Source organism: Nanorana parkeri, unplaced genomic scaffold, assembly GCF_000935625.1.
Source record: "Nanorana parkeri isolate BGI_ZX_2015 unplaced genomic scaffold, ASM93562v1 scaffold302, whole genome shotgun sequence".
NCBI lineage: Eukaryota > Metazoa > Chordata > Amphibia > Anura > Dicroglossidae > Nanorana > Nanorana parkeri.
Genome location: NW_017306570.1, coordinates 878,239 through 891,410, shown reverse-complemented (window position 1 = coordinate 891,410; position 13,172 = coordinate 878,239). Strand labels below are relative to the sequence as shown.

General features: G+C 36.7%; 1 protein-coding gene across 1 annotated transcript in view; it reads left to right on the top strand.

Moving 5' to 3' along the window:
* The window catches only part of TTC28 (tetratricopeptide repeat domain 28), a 553,780-nt gene that overhangs the window by 453,877 nt on the left and 86,731 nt on the right, over positions 1–13,172 (top strand). Inside the window, exon 14 of the mRNA XM_018557772.1 lies at positions 6,406–6,546. Coding sequence (XP_018413274.1) covers positions 6,406–6,546 — 141 coding nt within the window. The remainder of the gene's footprint in view (positions 1–6,405; positions 6,547–13,172) is intronic.

Genomic DNA, 13,172 nt, shown 5'->3' with positions numbered 1-13,172 from the left:
TCAACTTTATGATGGAATTGTTTTACAATTAAGCTGATCACCCGTATTACAACTCATTTTACAATATCTGTAGAATCTCAAACTAGAGTCACTAACAAGTATGTAGTACAAGCCTCTAATTATGGCTTCATGGAGAATGTACTTTATATGAATTTTATTTATTTTGCACATCTAACCATTTCCTTTTATTTAATAAAAACAAGATAACGCTTTGGTATGTTTGCAGTTTCCCAGTCTGCTAGATCGTTATATTTTTGTAGACACAAAAGAAATTAGTATATAATACAAGGATCGGGGCCATTCATCTTGAATCTTTTTTCATTATGAAGGTCACAATACATTTCTTGATTCATGGAAAGGAATGTTATTGCCTGAGCTCTCAAATTCTGCTAACAGCAATTCTTGTGTTCTCTCAGAGGAATAATGACTTAAATGATGAAATTCCATGTCTGCCCTAAACATAACTTTACCACAACCCTAAATCTTGCAAGAGATGACCATTTTACTGTCATAAGCAAGAGCAAATGAAGGTGCTGAAAATTAGGTTAAAAAAGGTTTCAAAATACTACTTTTTAGTAGTATTAAACTCTCAAACTATTTTTCAATAATTAATCCACAGCTTCCTCCAACTCTCTCAGCTCAGCTTCCTTGAACTTTCTGTCCAGTACAAAATCACAAAGGACAGAGCAGTCTCCATCAGCTGTCCATCTACTAGCTTGGAGAAGAGAGAAGTGGAGAGTGGCTTTCTTTACTGTGAGAGTTGTTTTAATATTGCCAAATAATTTTTTTTTTGTGCATCCTGTCCTGATTTTTACATAGCCCTGCAAAGACAGCATAGCACAGCCTGGTGACCTGGCTTTTCTTTGCTTCAGTTTAGTAATACAACTAGGTCACTTTTATGCCAATAGTCTATGAATGGACAGTGAAGAAGAAAAAGTGGATGCAGGAGCTTCTCTCTCTCTCACACTGCTCTCCTCCTAGAAGCATGTTCCTTGTTAGCACATGATCACTGCAGCACATCTGATGTGTTGCAGTGATCATCTCCTTCTCGCAGTCTGAGCTCTGTTTTACAGGGACTGTAGGAGTCTGATATAAAGTCAAGTTAGGTTCTTGCACTTGTTGCTTTTAAAAATACACGTTTTTTTTAAATATGGTGATCACAAAATGTTCTATTTAATTTTGTGTCCTATGCCTGCTCACTGGACAATGAACCAACAGTTTGATTATGCTGAACAAGCTGAAGACAAAGTACAGAAGGGAATGTACCCCTGTGACCCAAGAATGTTTGACTTTGCTTCTCTCTTAAAAAGTTAGCCTGCTGTGGAGCTGTAAAGTACATCTAGAACCAACATTTAAAATGTGTTTTTTGATGGAGTAGAGATTGGGTAAAACCCCAGTCAGGTTTTTTTTCCATCTCTGTCCCATTAGGGTGATTTCCCTTTACTTCCTGTCCTGGAGACACAAAGGAAGTGGGAAAACTTCTCTTCAAAATGAGGGAAAATCCCCTCTTAGTTGTCACCTGGTCAGGTGCCCACATTGGGGTTTTTACTTTCATTCCTTTTACGGTTACACTTACCCATGTTAAGGCTTAACTTACCCATCTTTTTCTTTGATGGTGACAATGGTCACCTTACTTGAACAAGTGTGTGTGTGGGGGGTGGGGAGGGGGGGAATCCCCACTACATGGAAAACGACAGCTATATAAGACAGACAGAGATTATAACCTTTCCTTGCTCTATCCAAAACTACTAAAAATTGTTGGACTGTAGATACACTATAAATAAATTACACTAGCAATAAATTACACATATTTACAGCAGAGGAATGGCATAAAGTTTTCCTCCTTACTTCTAAATCAAGTATATCGGTTGGAATTCAGGAGAGGAACTTTAAAATAGTAACCAGGTGGTATAGATGCCCAGTGAAACTACATAAAATAGACCCGCAAGCAACCAAGATGTGCTGGAGATGTGGAATGGAAGAGGGCACAATGCTGCACATATGGTGGACATGCCAGGGAATAAAGCCCTACTGGAAAATTATATTTGAACTAGCAGGCAGAATTATGGGCACAAAAATGTCTTAAACCCCAGAAGTGGCACTACTATCAATGCTTCCGGGTTCAGTAAAAAGCATAAAGGGGGGACTGGCATGCCCCATATTGGAAGCAGCAAGGGCGATAATCCCAAGATACTGGAGACAACCAAACACCCCTGAGATCCGGGAATGGGTATTAGAACTGAACCACATAATGCGAAGGGAAGAATTGCCAGCTCACGTATACAATAGACATGTGATATTTGTAGAAAAATGGAGACCATGGATGGTTCTTATTGGCTCAACAGAGATTCAACAATACTTATAAGAAATTGAGGTATTGCATCTTTCCCCTTTCGTGCACATATTTTTTGTTTGTTTGTTTGTTTGTTGAGGGAGGGAGGGAAGGAGTTTGGATATGGGGGAGGAGAAGAGGGGTGGGGAATGGATGTAGGAGTGGGTATGATAGGTTTTTATGAACAATAGGGTAAGAGTAAAGGTATTGGACCGAGACTGAAGTGGGATTTCAGACAATACAATGCGTTTTGCTCTTTCCTCTCATGGTTATATAAGTAATGGTGAAGGGCTAATTTATTTTGCAATCAATCACAAGCATTAGCTTTTTTTTAAACTTATTTTTTATCTGTAATTAAGAAGCAACTCTAGATATGAGATAGCCGTTGAATGTAGACGCTATTGTTATTATCATGTAATTTATGGAACTGAATGTGAAATGAAATGAATAAAAAAAAATTTTCTGGGATAAATAAATTACACATTTTATATGTAAAACAGAACATTTTGGAGTAGACTAGTGATGTTAGCGTTTGAAGTGTTACAGAATAGATTTACTTCTGTTAGTTAATTGAAGATGTTTCTGCTATGTTTGTTGCCATTGAGCTGCAGTTCTTCCACTATGGAAGACACATGGCAGTCCACTGAGACAAATAACTGCTGGAAAAGCAGTAAAACACCACTAGACATGCTGTAAAGACTAATTTGACAGCATGAGTGATAATGCACTCAACTTTTTTCACCATAAACTTTTTATTTACAATCTAGAGTGCATCAGTACCTATGTCTTGCTCTGGGAAATAAGCAGTTTCCAGTACAATGCTGTTCCTTTTTAAGAACATTCCTGTTTACCAATAAATCAGTTACTGGTGCAGCAATCTGGAGTACAGCTGACATACACTCAGAAAGCGGTACTAGGGTACACCCCCATGAGCTGTATCATAAATATTTTCTGGACTTATTCAACAGGAGTTCTTATTCTTACGTGCTAATGTTTTAAGGGCAACCAATCCGCGCTCAACTTGCTGAAGACAGACCAGTACCAGTGAATGGATGCTTTGAGTTATTACATTTAAAAATTAGCACTTTAGAAAAAAATCTCTTTTTTTAATCCACAATTGAAAGTGATTTCATATGGTGCTCTATAGATCATTTGATTGGCTACATTGTACACACAGTCCTGTTTCCATTGAACATACCCACTGTCAATTCCACTCATCAGTTCTGACAATTCCACTCATCAGTTCTAAAGATTTGACCAGAAATAGATGTTTACTTTCAAGATTCCCATACATCACTTGGTCTTTTGAGTATCCCATTGAGTGTAAAGCTGGGTTCTCCCCTGTTATTGAATAGCACTCACACTATAGAAAAAAAGAAGAATGGCTATATGTTTTCAAATCTCTCTTTTTTTCCTGAGCATTCATCAGTTCTCAGCACATATACATAACACTTATTATGTAGTCCACAAAGATGCACATGTCTGGAACAGAATGGAAGATTGGCATTTTTACTACCCATGGTAGATCTTATTTGGTTACATTTAATAGCAACAGTTATGTTATTCTACATGATATACATGTGAACTTATCCTGCAATAGTAAAGAGTTAAAAATGTAATTAAACTAAATGTATTCTACTCCACCCAAATATTTATTTTAGATTTGTTTGGATAAAATGAGGAATGGTAACAACTTTATATCCCCATTTACGAATTTTTTTTTCCCTTCCTTTTTGTCAAGTGTCAATACAGAAAATATTAATACAAATATACAAAATGTTGAAGTGAGGGAAAATCCTCCAACTTCCTGTTTATTTAAGGGTGTTAGACAGAGCAGGAAGTAAGGGGAATATATCTAGAATTAAAAAAAAAACTTTGCCTGGGATTGGCATTTAATACAAAAAACCCAAACAACGCGATTGCTCCAGATCTGCTAACCTAAAGGAAACAAAGCTATTGTCCATCGCAGCTATTAGATATCCAGTCATATATCTAACACCGTCAGATATTAAGGATAGCCCATATTATTGGAAGCATAGGTCTACTGTAGCGTTTATGCAGTCTAATGAAAATCAAGTATGACATTTGCCAAGCCTGATGGTATTATGGAATGTTCTGATGGGATTTTTTGTACATACATTGGTACGGAAATCTATCCATGTATGCCCTACTTAAGATTGACGCCTGATGTCTATTTTAAAAAAAACACCTACCAATCCTGAGCAGATGTTAAATTAGCTGACTATAGTGAAAGTTTTTTGCTGGCCAAGTACGTAGTAGGCAAACCTGAGTGATCAGACACAATTGTTTCAACCCTCTTCTATGGTTATCTTTGAAGTTTGGTTTTACCCTTTGCGCTGTCAGTTTTTTTTACACAGTAATACCAAAATATGTCATACTGGTCAACAATCGCCCTACATACAGTGCATAATTATCTCAAAATAGATGTGAGAAAAAAAAATATATTTTGTATTTACAAAATATAAGCTATTATACTGTAGGCTTTTCAAATCATTGTAAATAAAGCAATCTAATGACTATGCTGATGAATGTCTATGCTTGGAGTTCACCGGTCTTAGTTACATAAATAGTTTCAGCTCACAGATCAGCATATCTCCAGTGGAATTCATAATACAGCAGCATGAACGATATTTTGTGTTAGCATGCATAATTTAGTGCACTTCATACATCTTAAAGTATTGATGAGGTTGCCAAGTTACATCAGGTTTAAGAAGTAGAAACAAAGCATGAGAAACATGTCACACTTGCTGCATGTCTTCACTGTCATTTTAGAATCCTCTGAGATATCTTATGTAGTGGTTACATAATCGTGTTGTCTGAAATAGATTAAGAACTGGTGTCATCAGTCTGGTCCCTTGCTCTTTGGGGAAAGAACTTTCTGTCCTGATTATAAACAGTGAGGTAGTTCTGTCAATATTGTTTTAAACTGCCTTAGTCTTGGCAAAGGCTTAGATTTTGATGCAGCTATGATTAAGAATAGCAGAAGTCAAAAGAAAGATCACCTTTACATATGAACCTTTTTTTCGATTCTTGGCTGTGCAATCAGAAAATTAGAATTTAATCATATTTGGGGTATCAGGGCAAGATGGCTTATTTTAATGAGACTTATCTAGGGCTGTGTTGTGGAACTAGTAGTAGGACAAACAATAAAATATAAGCAAAGATAAAAAGATCAAACATTTCAAAAGCATTAATATATTAATATATTTTCAAGTCTATTTGGGGTTATTCTGCCCAAGAGGGCTTCATAAAGACAACTTTTAGTATGTTGGCTTGCAGTTTGGTAATCAAGTTATTTCTTTGAAATGCTCAATGCAGTGCCGACTGCCCAATGCAATGTGTGTTAAGTAATGTATTATGGTTAAAATTAGCCTAATTTACAATTTTGTTTTTCAGATACATGTATCACAATATGTATAGCTACTGTATATTAATCATATATAATAATAATGAGCCATTAACAACTGAAATATGTAAATGCATATTTACCTGCTTTGTAGTGTGTGCTTTCAGTAGGCCCATTTTGAAAAACCCATGGAGCCACTGGAATTGGAGCTGTGTTTATCAGGTGTTCCACATGGTCTGATACTATCTGCCATGCCCCACTGCTGCCATGGATCTTAGTTTATTACAATTTCAATACAATAGATGTATTACAAAGTATTAAAAACTATCATTCTATACTAAATACCAGAAAAAATCTCAACCATTATAATGAGGCATTTCCACCATATTAGTAAGGCAACGACTATACTAGGCTAATGACTGACTCATGGTTTCATGCAAAACTCTGAGAATAGTGTATTTCCAGATTTTTCTTTTTTTGCAAAGAGCACTGATCTCCAGTAGCAATGTATTTTATGCTCTTGCAACGTACAAAGAGGTTGCTTACTCAGATGTAGCCTGTTTATTGGATACTTTATCACTTTTTAACATCCTTCTGACTTTATTGCTTGGAGTGATATAATTTCCTATAAGCATGTCTTTAAAGGAAAGCAAATTAAATCCTGTCAAGCATTTTAAGATGTAATGTGGTCTGTTTTTATCTTTAGGACTTGTGCAAGCAGTGAAACCGAGAGTGAGGCTGGAGATTACATGGACCAGCAATATGATGACCTTAACAATAAAATGAATTTGGTGACAGACCCAACTGGATTCCTGAGGATGGTCAGCAGAAACAACACATTCAACAGGTAAAGTGTACTACAAGGAGGTTAATGTAGAATGGCACTTTTTTGCACTGCTTTATAACCAGTTCATTGTAAAATGGTCACTGACTTATGTCAGCTTTGCCTGTTCAATTCCCGTGATACGAGTTTTAAAGCAAGTCAATTAGTGTAGACATTTCTGCAGCTGCAGAGGAACGACACTCCATAAAATGCAAATGTTATTATTATGAAATTGTTCTTTATCTCAACTATTATGAGAGCCCTACATAACTCATTGTGAACATAATTGGCTTCCGTGAGCAGATCTAATTATCCATAGAGCAGCAATCTGTTCTGCTCCGTCATATTTTACATTACAGCGTGTAGCGACCATCCCTGGTTACTGGTGAATCTGGGGGATCTGTGTATGACTCTCAGTATTTTGGAGAGCTGATAGGTAACACAATGAAGCTTATCTAGTAATTTTCTAAAGTGCACTGATGTGCAGTAACTCCCAGCAACTAAATTGATTTCTTATGTCATCTGTTTCAAGCAGTCGAAGCAATAAAATTTGATTTCTGATTGAGTGATATGTGTCGCTGCAATTGACTTTACTGCATTGTGGTACAGACCAGAAATTTGTTTTGTGTGCTGTTTGAGACATTTGTGCTATATCTAAGAATCCACAAAACATGCAGGCTTATTCAGTATAACAGCAAAAGCAATGATGGGAATGTGCAAAGTGCAATAAGCAGTCAAACAGATTTGTTTCCTATAATCAAATCATCAGAATATGAGGAAAAGATACATTCTGAAAGTTTGCTAAGAGTCTGTACACTACAAACATTGCTCTTCATTTTATTAAATATACCTATGATGTTTTTGTTTAATGTCTGCCTAAAACATTTAATAACTGATTGTTGGATTCATTATTAACTGGACATACACACAAGAAAAGTTTAATTTTTGTAGGATATAGTGGGATGCAGAGAGTCATATTCCTTTTATCCCTTTTGTTGTATGCAGCTCAGTCAGTCTGCCTACAGTTTACATACCTGTCTTGGTAACAGCCACTGTTAAAAGCTGGACACCAGGAAGCTTCAACATAATATACCTATTTTCATGTTATTTTAAAGGAAATTACATTAGCATGTATGCATTAACCAATTTATAGAGAAAAAATGCTACTAAAATACAAACATAAAATCCTTTTGACTTCCATTTGACTGTTTTTCAATGACACAGTAAGAATTTGCTAACTGTAGATGTAAATGGAAAATAAATTGATGGGCATACAATGCTCATGAAAATTGATTGCTTTTACTAAAATAATTTAGATTAATTACTACCATTGTTTAATGACTATTCTTGTCCATGCTTGTCAGGAGAACTTTTTCATGGCTTGGGTTGCAGCAAATGCCATCGTTAATACTAGCAAATATAGGAATAACTTCCCGCAAGTGTAATGGTGCCAAAACCTGATATGTTTCTTCTAAATGGTTCCCTCACTACATAGCTCCTCTATTTGCTTGAGATAGTTGGAGCTTCCAGTAAGTAGGTGTGATGGTGTCTTACACTATATAATACTATTCTAACATAGTCCATATATGGGCCTGTCACTGAGACAGGCGGTTAGATTTTCCTTTGCAATGGCTGGACCTGCTGGGACAATCATATAATTATTGTCCAGATTTACCTAACTTTATGCAGGTTTAGTCACCTAAAACAAAAGTCACAAGCAACATTTCATTTCAGAGCCATGAAGATTCCTACTTCACATAACTTCATGTCCTTATGCCTTCAAGATGATCCTTGACTGACCCCAAAATGTTTTATTGTGTTCCTTCAAAGTCCCCAAGGCCACTACTTCTCTTAAGCACAAACTTTTTCATTTGCTTTGGATGGAACTGGGAAGGACCTTTGTTGAATTCATTTTTGCTGTCTGTATCCCCGTTGGGGAGATTTCTCCTGACTGCTTGTCCAGACATGACGTGACAAGAAACTCTCCGACAGCGACAAGGACAAAAACATGTTTTTTTTGCAGAATTAGAACTTCTGAAAATTATTTTATTGCTGTCTCTGCCTTCCTGCCCCACCATTGCTTGTCCCAGTGCCACAGACACCTACCCAGTATGGTCACAAAGACAAAAACAAAATATTTTCCCCTTTTCTGTCTAAGCTTAAAGAAAAAAGTGTCTTGAATAAGTCTTTAATCAAGGATGCTCTTATGTCTTCTGAGCAAAATAGGCCCTACAGTCTCTTAGTTAATTACAAGGGTGTTCTTTTTCCTATACGTGATGGTGCCACTAGGTCACTCATTATGATGGCACAAAGCTTCAGACTGACCTCAGGTTTGGAAACAGATTCCCAAAGTTATACCTGTAATTAGCCTAGAGTGTCCACAAGGACATGGGATAAACCCAAATGTATAATGTGTCATATAAATAGGAAACTCGTGGGACTGTTGAAAGTTTGCTGAATAGCCATAGATTGTTCACACTGTGGTAGATATTAAAAATTACATCTTAAATGTTTAGTTTTCACAGACTGTTATGCAAAATATGGATATGCTTGACCTTGGCTCTCCAAATTGTCTTCCTTCAGAAAAATAAGCCATTACTTTGTTCTCTGATTTAAATAATGCTTTATTTATGCTTATTATGCATACTTTGGTTTATTTATTTAAACCTCATTTTAATCTGTTCATACATTAACTTGTATACATAAAAGCCAAGTGTGCAGTGAGCATGTAGAACATTGTTTAGACTGATCCAAATGAATGCACAATGAATGAAAGGTTAGATGCTTTTTAATATGTTAATGTCTTGAATATTCCAAATTCTATCAGCACTAAAAGCAATTTAAAACATGAGCTGCATACTTCAATTCAGTTCATCATGCATGCTCTTTTTATTTTTTGGGAAAAAATATTGACCATTAAAGGCAGTCAGAAACTGCCCAATTTATGCATATTTTGCATGCAGTTTCAAAAAAATTTAAGAATTGGTTATGTAAGGGTTAACACGTATGTGATAATGAGCCCTTACAAGCATTAGCACTGCCTGATTTACGGTTGTGGTGAGTTCCGGTCAAGTTTTGTAGCAGTTTACACTATAGGACAGTGATTGTAGATAGGATTTATCTTCACTTTAAAGGGACTCAATAAGTCACTAAGGGTATGCAGAGCAAACTGCTGCAGGTATGGAGTGCTGGCACCTACATTCACATGCCTGCAACAGCCTTCTAAACCTTCATGGCCAAATCTCAGGCCATTTTAACAAACAAAACATCAGCACTTTCTGAGGCAGAAGCTTGCTTTGCTATCTTCTCCTGCACGTTCCTCATTGGCCACTGAGGCTACCTGTCATAAGGATGGGCGAATTGTAATGTATAAGGCGAGGTTTTGCAGCAAGTTCTGAAACTTCCCAGAAAATGTGGTCATTATAGGTAGGTTTGAGGAACTGCTGTAAGTATGTGCATATACCTCTAGGTGTATGCACTTCATACCTGCAGCATTTCTCTCCCTGTCCCCCCCAGTGACAATGTCTCTTCAACCTGGCCCTAGACAAAACAGGATAATCAGATGATTTGAGCAAAAGAAGGTTTCTTTTAAATGATCAACAGACAATCCTGCCTATGAAAACCTTTTCAGATCATGAAGCACTTTACTGATAAAAACAAACCTGCCATGTACAGGCTTTTACATATTGCGTACAATAAAGAAGATGGGGTTAATAGAAACATTATTTTATTAACAAAAAATGGCTTATCTTGAAGGCATCAAATACCAACAATGACTCCATCAGAATATCAATTAGCCCTGCTGATTTTGAAACTAGGCTCCTAATGATAATGACATTTCTTCAGTAATGAATTGCTACAAGGTGCATTTGTATCTTTTTTTTTCTTAAAATTGTTTTTGATTAATTTTTTTACTGTATCTGCTTTGTCTTTCATGAGAACTAATTATTAAATAAATGCTATCATAAACTTGTCACCACTTTGTCTTCACCTCCAGACCTCTGTGTTAACAGTTATCATTTAAAGATTCTCTATACTTTATTCTAAAGGGAAACATAATTCTGCTTGACTTGAGGTTGTCATGGCAACCAAACAGCTCATTAGCTATTCTCCTGCTTGTGTGTGAGGCTCATTAATTTATACATTAATTGTTGTAATGCGGATGAGCTGGCTGTGTTTTCCCTGGCATCATTTACACCATGTAGATTTTGGAAAACAAGTTAGTCTAGCAGTTGGTTGGAGTTTAGCTGTTTCTATCTCCTATGTCGGAGAACATTGGTCCATTAACTTTCATGGCTGGGTGATAACCTTTTATTGAATCCAGCTTTAATAGGGGTGAAAAAATACCTGTCTGCAGGACAAATTAAATTTGTCTGACCAGCAGGTAGTGAAGCTTTGCTTGTTCGTATCAGTGGGAGTAGTGTGGTTGTGTAAGAGCGCCGGTGGTAGCCAGATACCTGTAAATCTCTGTACAAGTTAAACATATTCCAACATTATTCACAATACAATGTACTCTATAAAAAATTGTGGTCAATAATACTAAGTTGTTAATAATAGAGGTACCCTTAATACTGTACATTTAACAAGCATGTGTATATATAGGAGTAAAAGCACACGTCCTGGCATCTGGCTCCAGGAAGAAGAGGGGTTTCTCATGGCATTGTGCTGTTGCCAAAAGGGACGTGTTTATTGATATAGCTGTGTTTTGTTAATAGTTTAGATGTATGTTAATTGAGGCAGGGGTTTTTATTTGTCCAGATTTTGATTATAAAATATTGGGAGGTATTCAGCACTGGTCTGATTGGTAAAAGGATTTTCAATGTACATATTCAGTACTTTGTAAGGCTCCTCTCACACGGTCCACTCAGCAGAGGATATGTGCACAGATCTCCTGCTGATCGGAATGGATGTCCCCCTGGTGAGATGCCTGTTCATCTAGTTGTTTCCTCAATCTTGCAATGGAGAGAAAAACTGAGCTCATCGGACCTATGTTGGTCTATGTGGAATCAGATGTAAACGGATTTGTGTCTGTTTACATGAGATTACCGCCAATCCGAAACGATCTGCTCCGGCAAATCGGAACTCTGATCCGTTTGTTTTTCCAGAAATGGTCGAAGCCGTGGAGTACTGGATGTAAATTAATGCCCATTTGTTTAGATCTGGCTGCCAATAGACTAACATTGGCAGACCTGACAGCCGGACCTGATCAGAAAGCCATTGTGAAAGGGCTCTAAAAGTTGAGCACCATAATTACAACTGAATTTCCTTCACAAAAAAAATGTTAAACATTATGACCTTTCTTGTGCCAATAATGATTCACCACATGTACCATAGTAAAGGTTCTTTTGTCACAGTTATTGTCAACAGTCTTGCCAGTTTATTAAAAAAAAAATAGCCTTAATCTAGAACCATATTTATAAAGCACTAAATGTGACATTCATCAAATGTTCACTGCAGATGAATTTTCATTGTGCATATGGTTTTACATTTCAGGGAATGATTAACCAGGGAGTGTTTAGTGAATGTCATATTCAGTATTTTATAAATATGCCCATTATTATAATATAAAAAATTGACAGTGTGCAGTAGCCCACAAAAGATCATTTGCACAACCATATTAATGTGACTGGATCACATTGGAATAATGGTCCCACCCAAAGAGATCTGTCGAGTCAATCTGTAAAGTCAATAGATCTCCTGAGGAACATTACTGAATGAGGCTGGATTCACACCATGTCCGTTGCATTTAGTATGTTTTGATGGGCATTAAATGTGCTTGGCATGTGTTGGTATTTATTTTGCTAAGGCATTGTGCTGCATTCATGTGAATTTGTTAAATATGTGTTGCATTGATGTGCAGTTTATGGTTCACAGCATTAGCCAAAATAAATGTTTTTCTTGTTCTATGTTCCATTTCCACAAAGCACACACTAACACAACATGTTGGTGTCAAATGAGCCTATAAGAGACAATACATTTCGGCTTCTTATTGAATTGGGTCTGCATTGAGCAACACAGCCCAATGCAGCCCCAGGTTTGTAATGTGAATGGGCCTTGATAGGATTTGCCCAAACTTTCCCCGGTTGTGGCACACACACATATATAATTTTTCTACTTTATATACATATAGTATATATCTTAACATAGAGCATCTATTCAAAATGTCTAGGTGCGGACTGAACTGAAGACCCCAGCACTTCAAGGAAAACAATCTAACCTTTTTAGTCACTGTGTTGCCTGTCCTTATTGATCTATATTGATATTTAGAACATTTACAGCTATGTATTAATTGCTGTGTTGTATAGATGAACTGTGTTGCTCAGATGTATTTAGGAGTGTTCCGAAAACATTCTGTGCTGTATCCTCTGTATGCTGGTATGCATTGCAAAGGTATATCTTCTGTAATGCAGCTCCCCCATTGCAGTGCATTGAAGTTTGAAAATATCCCCAGTGGATTTCTGTTTTAGTGTTTCTACATTGCCAGGAGGACAGGGGAACAAACATTTAGCTTGCAATTCTTGGGATAAATCAGTATCCATGTTTATTCAATTACAGTATCTGGACGTCATCTGGCAAACATCTGCTGTTTATGTCCGTACAGACCAGATTTTCCTGCTGAATCTAACAACTAAATTAGCTGGAGGAGCGCC